Source organism: Aquarana catesbeiana, linkage group LG05, assembly GCF_042186555.1.
Source record: "Aquarana catesbeiana isolate 2022-GZ linkage group LG05, ASM4218655v1, whole genome shotgun sequence".
In the NCBI taxonomy this organism is placed as follows: domain Eukaryota; kingdom Metazoa; phylum Chordata; class Amphibia; order Anura; family Ranidae; genus Aquarana; species Aquarana catesbeiana.
In genome coordinates this window covers 297,326,420-297,340,220 of record NC_133328.1, presented here as the reverse complement: position 1 = coordinate 297,340,220, position 13,801 = coordinate 297,326,420, and the positions used below count along the sequence as shown (strand labels likewise).

General features: G+C 41.2%; 1 protein-coding gene across 4 annotated transcripts in view; it reads left to right on the top strand.

Annotated features, from left to right (window-relative positions):
* The window catches only part of PTPN3 (protein tyrosine phosphatase non-receptor type 3), a 366,738-nt gene that overhangs the window by 139,300 nt on the left and 213,637 nt on the right, over positions 1-13,801 (top strand). For all 4 annotated transcript variants that reach the window (XM_073630792.1, XM_073630794.1, XM_073630793.1 and 1 more), the window contains exons 4-5: positions 6,102-6,144; positions 11,497-11,575. In XM_073630792.1, the coding sequence (XP_073486893.1) occupies positions 6,102-6,144; positions 11,497-11,575 (122 nt within the window). The remainder of the gene's footprint in view (positions 1-6,101; positions 6,145-11,496; positions 11,576-13,801) is intronic.

Here is a 13,801-nt window from a genome sequence, read left to right as displayed (position 1 = left end):
AGACTCTGGTTTGGACAGATTTAAGTGTGTTATTGTTAAGATTTACAGACCTACAATATAAAACGCCAAATTTCCATGCAAAATAATTGTACCGCTTTCAGCACCTAAAATCCGAAAGAATCATACCGCCAGGGAGGTTAAATCCTTGTCTTTGGGTCCACTTAAACCCCATCAAGCTCTAGAACTATTTTCAGATTACAGTTATGGACAGGTTAAATATATTGTTATACGTTATATAAAGTCATGTAGTCAGATAAGTAAGTACACCCTTTGAAAATTGTTCACTTTTTCAACATATTTGATTCCAACAGTATCAAAAGTCATGTTTTCAGGCTTGCCATTATTTTGCACTGGTGATTTGATCAGTTTCACTGCCTTAGTAATTACCACAGCCGTTTCATCTGAGTGCAATCCTGAAAACATGACCTGTTGTGGCGCCTTGAGGACTGGAGTTGAGAAACACTGAGGTAGGTTGTAAGCTTCCTGTGGACAGGAACTGATGTGCATGTACTATATGTAAAGCACTGCTTAAAATGTCAATGCTATATAAATACCTATAGTAATAGTAAAAATATTAACGATAACAACAAATGACGCATAAAATTGACATGGTGTATTAATTCTCATAAACAAAATTACCAAAAATCAAACCTTATCTCATGTAAAAAGTAAGTATACCCCTACATTTACTTATTTTAAATCCATGAACTTAGAACCATATACAGTAAAACCTTGGATTGCGAGCATATTTTGTTCCGGAAACCTGCTTGTAATCCAAAGCACTCGTATATCAAAACGAATTTCCCCAAAGAAATAATGGAAACTCGGATGATTCGTTCCACAACCATTTATTCTTAAGTCCTTCAGTTTATAGTCAATATAAAAAGATTATAGCAATGTGACCAGGTTGTGTAACCATAAAATGTCCATCCACAAATGTCAGACTCCACAAGGGGATTAGAAGCAAAATCCAGCAGGAGCTCCAGAGTATAAAAGAGAAGAGAGGCGCCTCTAAGTGTAGCAATATGGTTACATTTATTGAAGGTACAACATTTAGCAACTCACATGGTTGATGATTAAAAGAGGCACATCTAATTATGCAGGCATCCGGGGTCCACATAGCCCATCCTCTTCACCATCGGCTTTCACCGTTGTCAGTCTGCAATTGTGAACCAGGAAGACTACCCTGCTGTAGAGCGATCTGAAAGCGAGGCTTGAAGCCCAAGTGCAGGGCAGCATGGAAGGAATGATGTTGATGGTGGTGAGGAGGATGGTCTATGTGGACAGCTTTACCCCAGATGCCTGCATACTTAGATGTGCCTGTTTTAATCATCAACCATGTGAGTTGCTAAATGTTGTACCTTCATTAAATGTAACCATATAGCTACACTTAGAGACACCTCTCTACTCTTTTACACTCAGTAGCGGTGTGACGCTACTTGTATATCAAGACATTGCTCGTTTATCAAGTCAAAATTTATTTTAAAAAAATGGGCTTGTCTTGCAAAACACTCGCAGACCAAGTTACTCTCAATCCAAGGTTTTCTGTATTCCAAAGTAAGTGCAGGTGTAGTTGCCTCATTTAAACCTCAGGTATCTAGGGTCCAGTGTTTTCACCATGAAAAGGCCAAAAAATCCCCAGAAAGAAGGTTGCAGATGTCTATGAATCTTGCAAGGGATTTGAAAAGATCACCAAATTATTTTAAATCAATAATTCCAGATTAAAGCAGAAATCCAGCTGCAAAAATTGTTTTTTTAAAAGTCAGCAGCTACAAACACCGTAGCTGCTGACTTTTAATAAGGACACTTGCGTGTCCAGGGAGCCTGCGACGTCGGCCCCTCGAGGCCGATCCGTCCATCGGATCGGGTCCAGGCGCCACTATTTCAACTAAGGGAAACCTTCAAGCTTCACTGCCGGTTTCCTACTGTGCATGCGCGAGTCACGCGACGCTTCCTGAATGGCCCTGTCTTCTTCTGGGACACACAAAGGTCCCAGAAGGCAGTGAGGGAGAAGAGGATGTGACGCACTGGGCCGCGGCGAGGCTGGGACCAGAAGTACACAAGGTACTTCATAAAAGGTAAGTAAGGGAAAAAAAAAAAATAATAATAATTATACAAAATCGAGTGGTGGAGGGGTTATCATTCCTTTAAGACAAAGTTGTAAAAGTGGGTGGAACTCTACCTTAAGGAAAATTAATCTACAAGTAGTGTATATTTTTGAATGCCTTTAAATTTGACCAGGGCTGGCCCAGCACACAGCTTTATGCTTATGTTAAAAGAAGTCTCCAAGTACCCCAAAATTTCATTGCTGGATCTGCAGGCACAATGCCTTGAAAAAGTATTCATACTCCTTGAAATTTTCCACATTTTGTCATGTTACAACTAAAAACGTAAATGTATTTTATTGGGATTTTATGTGATAGACCAACACAAAGTGGCACATAACTGCGAAGCTGAAAGAAAATTCATTGGATTGGACTTTATGGACTTGTGTCTTTTTTCAACCTCACCTACTATGTAACTGTAAAATGACAATTGGTTTTTACATTTTTTACAAATAAATATCTGAAAAGTGTGGCGTGCATTTGTATTCAGCCCATCGAGTAAATACTTTGTAGAACCATTTTTCACTGTAATTACAGCTGCAAGTCTTTTTGGGTATGTCTCTACCAGCTTTGCCCATTAGTCTTTGCAAAATAGCTCAAGCTCTGTCAGATTGGATGGAGAGCATCTGTGTACAGCAATTGTCAAGTCTTGCCACAGATTCTCAATGGGATTTAGGTCTAGAAGGTGAACCTCCGCCCCAGTCTCAAGTCTTTTGACTCTAACAGGTTTTCTTCTAAGATTGCTCTGTATTTGGCTCCATCAATCTTCCCATCAACACTGACCAGCTTCCCTGTCCCTGCTGAAGAAAAGCATCCCCACAATATGATGCTGCTACCACCATGTTTCAGGGTAATGTGCAGTATTAGTTTTCTGCTACTCCTAGAGTTTTGCTTTTAGGCCAAAAAGTTGAATTTTGGTCTCATCTGACCAGAGCACCTTCTTCCACATGTTTGCTGTGTCCCCCACATGGCTTCCCCCAAACTGCAAATAGGACTTCTTATGGCTTTCTTTCAGCAATGGCTTTCTTCTTGCCACTCTTCCATACAGGCCAGATTTGTGGAGTGCACTGCTAATAGTTGTCCTGTGGACAGATTCTCCCACCTGAGCTATTGATCTCTGTAGCTCCTCCAGAGTTACCAGGGGCCTCTAGGCTGCTTTTTGATGAATGCTCTTCTTGCCCGGCCTGTCAGTTTAGGTGGACGGCCATGTCTTGGTAGGTTTGCAGTTGTGCCATACTCTTTCGGATGATGGATTGAACAATGCTCCGTGAGATGTTCAAAGCTTTGGATATTTTTTATAACCTAACCCTGCTTTAACCTGTCTGGTGTGTTCCCTGGCCTTCATGATGCTGTTTGTTCACTAAGGTTCTCTAACAAACCTCTGACGTCTTCACAAAACAGCTGTATTTATACTGAGATTACATTACACACAAGTGGACTTTATTTACTAATTAGGTGACTTCTGGAGGCAATTGGTTCCATTAGATTTTAGTTGGGGATAGCAGAAGAAAGGGGGCAGATGACAAATGCACTCCACACTTTTCAGATATTTATTTGTAAAAAATGTTGAAAACCATTTATCATTTCACTTCACAATTATGTGCCACTTTGTGTTGGTCTATCACATAAAATCCCAATGAAATACATTTACGTTTTTGGTTGTAACATGACAAAATGTGGAAAATTTCAAGCGGTATGAACAATACTTTTTCAAGGCACTGTAACTTGCAATAGTTGGTGTCAAAGTGCATGCATACACAGTCAGAAAGGGTTTGCACGAATTCAACCTGCATGGGATGTGTGCCTGAAAAAAGCCTTTGCTGCCCTGAAAATACATTAGAGCAATACTACATTTTGCATTTAAAAATGCAGACAAAGTCTAGGGCTTCTGGAATAATATGCTGTGGACTGATGAATCTAAAGTAGAAGTTGTTTGCCCACAGTAACAGTAGACATGTTTGTAGCAAACCAAAGACAGCATTTCAAGAGAAGACTCTCATACCAACTGTGAAGCACAGTGATAGAAATGTTATGGTTTGCTACTTTAGTGCCTGGGCAGCTTGCAGTCATCGGGTTGGGTATGAATTCTGTATGGTATCAAAGGGTACTTGATGAGAACGTGAGACCATCTGTCCAAAGGTTGATGCTAAACTGGAAAGTATGTTTTTACACAATAAAGTGAACATATGTAAAAATCCACAAAGAAATGGTTTAAAAGGAGCAATTGAAGGGTTTTGGAATGACCTAATGAAAGTCCTTATTTTAATCCCATTGAAATGTTTTGTACTCATTGTAACCATTTGCCACTCCTATTTTCCAAAGTGGGAAAAGGTGACCAGTTTTGGTATCTTATCTCCTCCAAAATACAAGATAAAATGCCTAGCAACAATCAGCACATCAAATTACAGTGTATCCAGAAAATATTCACAGAGCTTAAATAATTTCTGCAAAATTCTACAAACACCCCATAATGACAATGTGAAAGACGTTTGTTTGAAATCTTTGAAAATGTATTAAAAAAATGAAAAAAATCACATGTACATAAGCATTCACAGCCTTTGTTCAATACTTTGTTGAAGCACCTTTGGCACCAATTACAACCTCAAGTCTTTTTGAGTATGATGCTGCAAGCTTGGCACACCTATTTTTAGGCAGTTTCTCCCATTCTTCGTTGCAGGACCTCTCAAGCTCCATCAGGTTGGATGGGGGAGCGTCAGTGCACAGCCATTTTCAGATCTCTCCAGAGATGTTCAAATCCGGTTCAAGTCTGGGCTACTCAAGGACATTCACAGAGTTATCCCATAGCCACTGCTTTATTATCTTGGCTGTGTGCTTGGGGTCATTGTCCTGTTGGAAGATGAACCTTCGCCTCAGTCTGAGGTCCAGAGCGCCCTGCATCAGGTTTTCATCAAGGATGTCTCTGTACATTGCTGCATTCATCTTTCCCGCGATCCTGACTAGTCTCCCAGTACCTGCCTCTGAAAAACATCCCCACAGCATGATGCTGCCACCACCATTCTTCACTGTAGGGATGGTATTGGCCAGGAGATGAGCGGCGCCTGGTTACCTCCAGATATGACGCTTGCCATTCAGGCCAAAAAGAGTTCAATCTTTGTTTCATCAGACCAGAGAATTTTGTTTCTCTGCGTTTTTGGCAAACTCCATGCAGCCTGTCATATGCCTTTTACTGTGGAGTGGTTTCCGTCTGGCCACTCTACCATACAGGTTTGATTGGTGGAGTGCTGCAGAGATGGTTGAGCTCTGACAGAGTAGCCATCGGGTTCTTGGTTACTTCTCTGACTAAGGCCCTTCTCCCCCAATTTCTCAGTTTGGCCGGGCGGCCTGGTCTAGAAGGAGTCCTGGTGGTTCCAAACTTCTTGCATTAACTGATGATGTGTGCTCATTGGGACCTTCAGTGCTGTAGAAATTTTTTCTGTACCCTTCCCCAGATCTGTGCCTCGATACAATCCTGTCTCGGAGGCCTACAGACAATTCCTTGGACTTCATGGCTTGGTTTGTGCTCTGACATGCACTGTTAACTGTGGGACCTTATATAGACAGGTGTGTACCTTTCCAAATCATGTCCAATCAACTGAATTTACCACAGATGGACTCCAGTCAAGTTGTAGAAACATATCAAGGATGATCCATGGAAACAGGATGCACCTGAGCCTAATTTTGAGTGTCATGGCAAAGGCCACAAAACTTATGTACATGTGATTTGTTTTCATTTTTTATTTTTAATAAATTTGGAAAGATTTCAAACCAACTTCTTTCATGCTGTCAGTATTGTTTGTAGAATTTTGAGGAAAATAATAAATGTAATCCATTTTAAAATAAGGCTGCAACATACCAAAATGTGGAAAAAGTGAAGCTCTGTGAATACTCTCCGGATGCACTGTATATACCATTTTAAAAGTTTCATTTTTTTAATTGATTATTTTATATCCTGTGTCTAATATGCTCTCTGATTTATTTGTGCATGCTTAATTTTAGAAATGGTTGGAACCCAACAAACCAATTCGAAAACAGCTAAAAGGTAAGTCTAATATAGCAAGCTCAATAGCAGTTTGAAGTATTACCTGTGCCCCATTATTTCTCATTATTATAGTTTTGTAAAGCGCACTTTCAAATCCATAATCCATATCGTAGCACAAAAAAAAAAAAAAAAAAAAAAAGCACTGCTGTCCCTGGCAACTTGGGACCTTGACATGCAGAGTTTGGTAGGTGGTGAAAATTCTTTATAATTTGCTGTCTAGTGCAGTGTTTCTCAAGGGACCCATAGCTGGACAGATATCTCCCTGAGAATATATGGTGATAAAAGCTGTCTGTCCATACAAAAGCTGCCTGTCCTTACATCCATCATTCCAACGCCAGTTCTGGCTAACAATGACAAGATTTTAACTCAAAGCTTTTTGACTCTTTTCTCAGCTGCTAAATGGAGGGAATGATTGTGCTCCACTGCCAGGAATTTTTTTCAAGTTGGATAAATTACTGATGTGAACCTCCGATGGCCATAATAATATAAATAATTTTAGTCTTTAGGGAGTAAAGGCGAACCATCAGCATATTTACCCATTTTCCCAAATTTGTTTTCAATGTAAGGGTCTTTTGCCTAGGTGATAATGATTTACCCTCTTAGCCGCCCACAGACTCCTGGGAAATCCAAGCATCCTAGGAGGCTTTGGGGCATTCTACCACAAATAAGCATGTGCAGTAACTCGTCATCAGGGAGCCAGCTGCAAGAACCAGGACAGCTTGCTCCCACTGACATCTGAGGAAGATAGCGGCATGAGCCCATGTGTGCAGTGGTGGATCGTTAGCGAACACCTAGATTTGTTGGGTGTGTTAGTATGTTATTGTGGATAAAAGAAAGAAGAAAGAAAGGAGGGTGCACCGACCTAGTGCATTACCACTGGTAACATTTATTAAAGAAAATTAAAACAGCAAATGAATACTCACAAACGAGCATGAATGTCAGGCATGGACAAATAGCTGCAGGTGAGCAGTAACAAACATCAAAAAACCGGGACCGGACATCAGGTAGATGAGGCAATGGCTGACGCGTTTCGGGGGAGAACCCCTTTCTTCAGAGCCTACGCGGGTAGTGACTGCTCACAAGTGAGAGCTCCTCTATATATGTGTACGTGTATAACTATGCATCCCAATCACCACCAGCACCAGCCCACAAAGGCCACGCCCACCCACATAGGTATCACAACCCCTTTAGGTGGTAGGGCCCTCCCCAGTGCACCACAGTGACACCACGGTGACCCTCCGCCGAAAACCCTGCACATCCATGGCCAAACCACACCAAAATCAATAACCGAATGGGTAGGGTAAATAAATGACCATATCCCAGTGCACAAGCGGAGGTGGTAGAGCAGGAGTACTAACCTGGCCATATCCTGGTGTGCAAATATAAACCACATAGGCTGACAAATGGAGGTGGTAAGGCAGGAGTATTATCTGTACCACCTCTACAGTTGCCGCGTATTGGGGGGTGCTGTGGGGATAGCACATACCGGTTTGGACGTCGGGGGGGCCTTCAGCCATAATCTGTCGCCGGTGGAACGCACGCCGCTTCGATGTCCAGGAAGTGCGGGTGCATTTGCGCTCCACCGCCGAATTCCGGCCAGCCCAGACGTTACTTCCGCTCGCGCGTGCGCAGAAGACGCGGCCCGGAAGTGCGGGTAGATATGCGTTCCACCCGCTACCTCCAACCGCTGTGACCTCAACGCTCGCTGAGAGCAGTGGGTGTGTGGATGCGCATGCATCCACAATAGACGGGCACGTTCAGGACAATATATAATACATGTAAATCGCCCCCCTGAGATTGACCCAATGTAAATATAAATATAATAATAAAACAAAAAGAGGGGATGGGTAAGCTGAAATGAAGGAGGGAACCAAAAGGGAAGGGGGGGGGGGGAGGAGGGGGGGAGGGCCAAAGTAGGGAGGCTGATACTGGAGGTGGCAGGGACGCACAGAAACCACAAAACACGACAGACAGAGGAAACCAGCCTCATGAAAGTTGGTCATTAGAAAGTCCCCAGATATGCAATAGGTAGTGCAAAATTATGGAAAGGGTGTAATCATTATAATCCATACAAATGTATTGAACCACGTTGTGGATCATAAATCTTTGAACAAACCCCATCCGGAGAATGTACATATGTATATACATATACACACCTTCAAAAGAACATGTACATATGGGAACCTGGTCTACATACATACATAACTAAATCCACAAAACTATATGTACATGAAGTCATGTACATACATCTGAAGGTATAGGACTAGATGCATAAAACCATAAAAAATCTATATCAGTATCAAAGGATTATAAATGAAATTGAAATGTAAAAATTCAAAATTAGCAATAAAAAATAAAAATAATAAAAATAAATGTAAAAATAAAAATCCTAATGATTCTCATTAATAAATATATCAGTAAGAAATCCTTGTCAATAGGAAGGTGAACACAACACGTGCACATATATGCACACGCATGTCGACCCATTATACGTGTTCATATAAAAGAATTTTATGGATATTAAAAATATTTAAAGAATATTTTTTAAAAGAATTGGGACAAAAGTGAACCAGAGATCAACTACTAGGTGATGAGGAGTCAAACTAGGTCACCCCACCCAGTAGCGATCTCTGGAGTGTCCTCCAATCTAAAAGAGATGTCCGGTCCCGTTTTTTTGATGTTTGATGTTTGTTACTGCTCACCTGCAGCTATTTGTCCATGCCTAACATTCATGCTCGTTTGTGAGTATTCATTTGCTGTTTTAATTTTCTTTAATAAATGTTACCAGTGGTAATGCACTAGGTCGGTGCGCCCTCCTTTCTTTCTTTTTTCTGTAGTCCATGAATACCCATTATTCTGAGGAGGGCTGCAAGACGGCAGATGCCACTGAAGCATTTGGTCATACCACATACTGAGGAACTAGATACCCGAGCGCAGGAGAGATTTTTGGTTTAGTATGTTATTGTGGATACCACAGCAAAAATAGCAAGGGGGGATGAAGTTCCTATTTAACTAAAGCCCCAGTTGTCTCATGCAATACACAGATTGAGAGAATTGTTTGTGAATATTGGGCTGTCCCCACCATATACCACCACCATAACAATCTTTTTGAAGTTTTTTTTTTCTTCTTTTTCTGACGTTTGGATAGAGTACCGTATTTATCGGCGTATAACACACACATTCATTTTAATAGGGAAGTTTCAGGAAAAAACCCTAAATTTTACATAAGGTACTTTGAAGCAAAATAAGGGTCAGTGCCCATCTGTAGCTTCTCTATTGCCATCAATGAAGCCTGATCAATGCCCATCTGCAGCCTCACAAGTGCCATCAATGCAGCAGCCTCACCATTGCCATCAATGCAGCAGCCTCACCATTGCCATCAATGCAGCAGCCTCACCGTTGCCATCAATGCAGCAGCCTCACCGTTGCCATCAATGCAGCAGCCTCACCATTGCCATCAATGCAGCAGCCTCACCATTGCCATCAATGCAGCAGCCTCACCATTGCCATCAATGCAGCAGCCTCACCATTGCCATCAATGCAGCAGCCTCACCATTGCCATCAATGCAGCAGCCTAACCATTGCCATCAATGCAGCAGTCTCACCATTGCCTCCACTGCAGCCTGATCGATGCCCATCTGCAGCCTAGAGGGGACAGGAAGGGGGGCGTGACGATCGCAGACAGATTACATACAGTGAGAATCTCCTATGATAGACAGAACAGTGGTCCAATGGCGGCCCAGGAGACAGGACTTCCTATTACAGAAGCCGCTAAGTAAACAGGAGATTCTCACTGTATGTAATCTGATGGCACTTGTCCCGCCCCCCCGCCCCCCCCCCCCTCCTAGGCAGCTAAAATTGAAGTATTGGCGTATAACACACATACGCTATTTCCACCCGACTTTAAGGGTGAAAAAGTGCGTGTTATACGCCAATAAATAGTTAAAAACTCTTGTTGGGTGTTTACTGACTCCAAGACTCCTTTGGAGAAATTATTCTCACACTCGGTTCAAATGACAACAAAGTGAGGTCAAATCTGCAAAAGGAATTTAGACTGCAATATAAAGCTGACATTTACACTACTGTGCTGAAAAAGATAATTTTCAGTTTGTGTTACTCTTGGAGATTTCACCCTCACTTCTTGTATGGTAAATCCATTGTCGACTGGACCCCGTATTTTATCTAAAACAAACAAAAAAATTTGCCACAACTTTCGTTAAAGTGGAAGTCCATACAAAAACTAAAATCCCTGCATCTATAGCCACCAACATACTAACATTAACCTATCTAGCCCTGAAAAGAAAAAAATCAGTATACGTACCTTTTCTGCAGGCGATCCGACCTGATCTCCAGCGGCGGAAGCTCTGATCCCACACTGAGCTGTCAGCTGCGGCTTCTCTGTGTAGACAGTTACAGAGGACACGTCCGTCAACGGGCGCCCCATAATAACTCTATGGGTGACGTCACTTCCTATTCATTTCACAGCTGTTGTCGGATGTGTACTCAGCAGAGCTTCTGCCGCTGGAGAATGAGAGGGATCACCTGCAGAAAAGGTATGTATACTCGTTTTTCTTTACAGGGCAAGAGAGGTTAGTGTTAGAATTTTGGTGGCTATAGCTGCAGGGATTTTAGTATTTGCATAGACTTCCACTTTAAGCCTTATAAAGGCCTATATAGAGGAATGTTTTTGTTTTTTCCTCTCAGGTTTGGTGCAGGTAAATACAATATAAAAAAAAAGTTACATTGTAATTAGCAACTTCTGACAGCTGCAGCTAAATTATTTATATACAGTGTACCTGTACACACAGGCGCACAAACATGCACTGCGTATAGATGAGGAAAAAAAATACAGAAATCTGAGTTGTCGGTCAGTATTTTAGGCATGTAGACGTGAAAATAGGCATGAATATATGCAAAAATGTAAATTTGAAGAGGTTAAAATACCATCCTTGAGAGCTGGAATTTAGTTTACTCATGCATTCACAAATATGCACAAAATAAACACAAGAAATTTTGTCCAGGAATACTGTTCAAACATCAGTACCGTATGCAAGTACCCTTTGTGTAACCTACTGCTACACTGATTGGTGTATAAAGAGATGCTTTTCTACAGACCAGGATCTCACTTTCAGAATGAAAGCTGGTCCAGGTGGGTTCACAAGTTGTGCGTAGTATGCCCAAGGTCTTAAAGTGGTTAAAGGTTTTTCTTACACTTCACTTCCATTTCAGAGAAATACAAGAAATGTATTAATAGAGCATTGCTCCTCAAGCACACAGACCCTTAATAATTATAAATCTAACTTTAATATTGTTAAAATCTTATTTCCTTTTGCTATTGGTATTTCAATATAGGAGGATTTCCTTGCTCTCTCTTCTTCAGAGTACGATTTTTCATTCCAGACCCCAACACGCTACAGCAGGATCAAACCAGGTAACTCATTGTAATCTTGATTTTTTTTATTTAATTATTAAATCCCTATTTACTTGACCTTCATTTCCTCTGAAAACATTATGTTAGGGTAATGATTAATGACCTGCATAGTTTAGTTTAGTTTGTTTTATCTACAGCATGTTACAGTTAGAATACAAATATTTTGCTTCTTTGCTAGATTACTGACCTGTGGAAATATGTCCTAGTTTTATAGTTTTTTTATGCTTCATATTTTGTAATGTTCTGAATGTTTGCATTTCCCTTCCTAATAATAACTTAATTGTGGATTTTGCTAAGGTGTCACTTAGTAGCTCGAAACATGCTGTATATGCAGCTTTCACATTTTGTCATGTTACCCTGTTTTATTCCATGAATGTTACAAAATGTATAGAATTTTTAGAACGGCAGAATTTCTGGACCTTTGCTTAATTACAGTAAAGCTACGTTAATGGTTATGGGAACAGAGTGTAATACTGGAGTGATGGACCCACTGATGGGTGATAAATTGGTTAGAATTAATATTCTGCAAGCAGACTATCTACTAGGGCAGTGGTTCTCAACCCTGTCCTCAAGTACCCCCAACAGGCCACGTTTGAAGGTTTTTCCTTTATCTTGCACAGGTGCTTTAAATTAGAGTCAATGGCTTGGTATTTTGGACAACTATGTTATCTAAGAAAAATTCACAAAACATGGCCTGTTGGGGGGTACTTGAGGACAGGGTTGAGAACCACTGCACTAGTGAACCCTGGAGTGATCACAATGAAGTGATCACAGTGTTATATTATTATATTGTAGATAACCCTGGAGTGATCACAATAATATATAACAATATATAAAAGGATTAACGTGCTGCAGGTTTGTTTTAAGTCCAGTAAAAGTTGATTTGTCTTGATAGCAGGACTGCAGATATTTCTAACATGTTTCAAGGGCCCACACCTAGGGCTGGGGAAAAAATCGATTTAAATCTTGAATCGAGTTGAGAGGTCAAATCGATTCAAAATTTAAGCAAATCAATTTTTTTAGATCTTTTTTTTTTTTCACTGCGCCGGTCCTGAGGAGCTGCGGGCAGGAGTTTTTAGGTGAGGCCGTGGCTTTGGCCTAGTCCGCGAGGCCGGACATCACGGACTAGGCCGAAGCCGCGGCCTCGCCTAAGAACTCCTGCCTGCAGCTCCTCAGGACCGGCGCGGTGTCCAAAAAAAAAAAAAACTCAATTTGAATCGTGAATCGAGTTTTTTTTTAAAAATCGCAGATGTGCCGGCAAGCGAGATATATTAACCAATTCATCCCCGGAAGGATTTACCCCCTTCCTGATCAAGGCATTTTTTGCGATATGGCACTGCGTCGCTTTAACTGACAATTGCGCGATCATGCCCACAAATATTTCTTTCTTCTGGTGGCATTTGATCACCTCTGCGGTATTTTTTTTTGCGCTATAAACAAAAAAAGACAGACAATTTTGAAAAAAACAGTTTTTTTAAAAATAGTTTTAACTTTTTGCTATAATAAATATCCCAAAAATCTTTTAAAAAAAACAAATTTCTTCATCTGTTTAGGCCAATATATTCTCTTCTACATATTTTTGGTAAAAAAAATTCGTAATAAGCGTATATTGATTTTTTTGCGCAAACGTTATAGCGTCTACAAACTAAGGGAAAGATTTATGGCATTTTTATTTTATTTTTTATTACTAGTAATGGCGGTGATCTGCGATTTTTAGTGTTACTGCGATATTGCGACAGACAGATCGGACACTTTTGACACATTTTTGGGACCATTGGCATTTATACAGCGATCAGTGCTATAAATAGGCACTGATTACTGTGTAAATGTCACTGGCAGGGAAAGGGTTAACAGGGGGGCAATCAAGGGGTTAAATGTTTTCCCTCGTGAGTGATTCTAACTGTATGGGAATGTGACTGACTGGGCGAGGAGACATATCGTTGTTACTACTTAGTAGGAACACACACTCTGTCTCCTGTCCACTGACAGAACAGGGATTTGTGTGTTTACACACAAATCCCGGCTCTCGCTGTTGTGCCCGCAATCGCGTGTGGCCAGCGCCGATCGCGCCCGCAGGGCACACGCATCGGGTCCCCCGTCGCGCAGCGGACGCCTGCTATGGCTCTTAAAGGGGCCGACGTACCTATACGGCAGAGATGCCATTCTGCCGCCGTATATGTATGTGGGGTGGACGAGAAGTTGTTAAAGGATGATTTGAGAGACCAC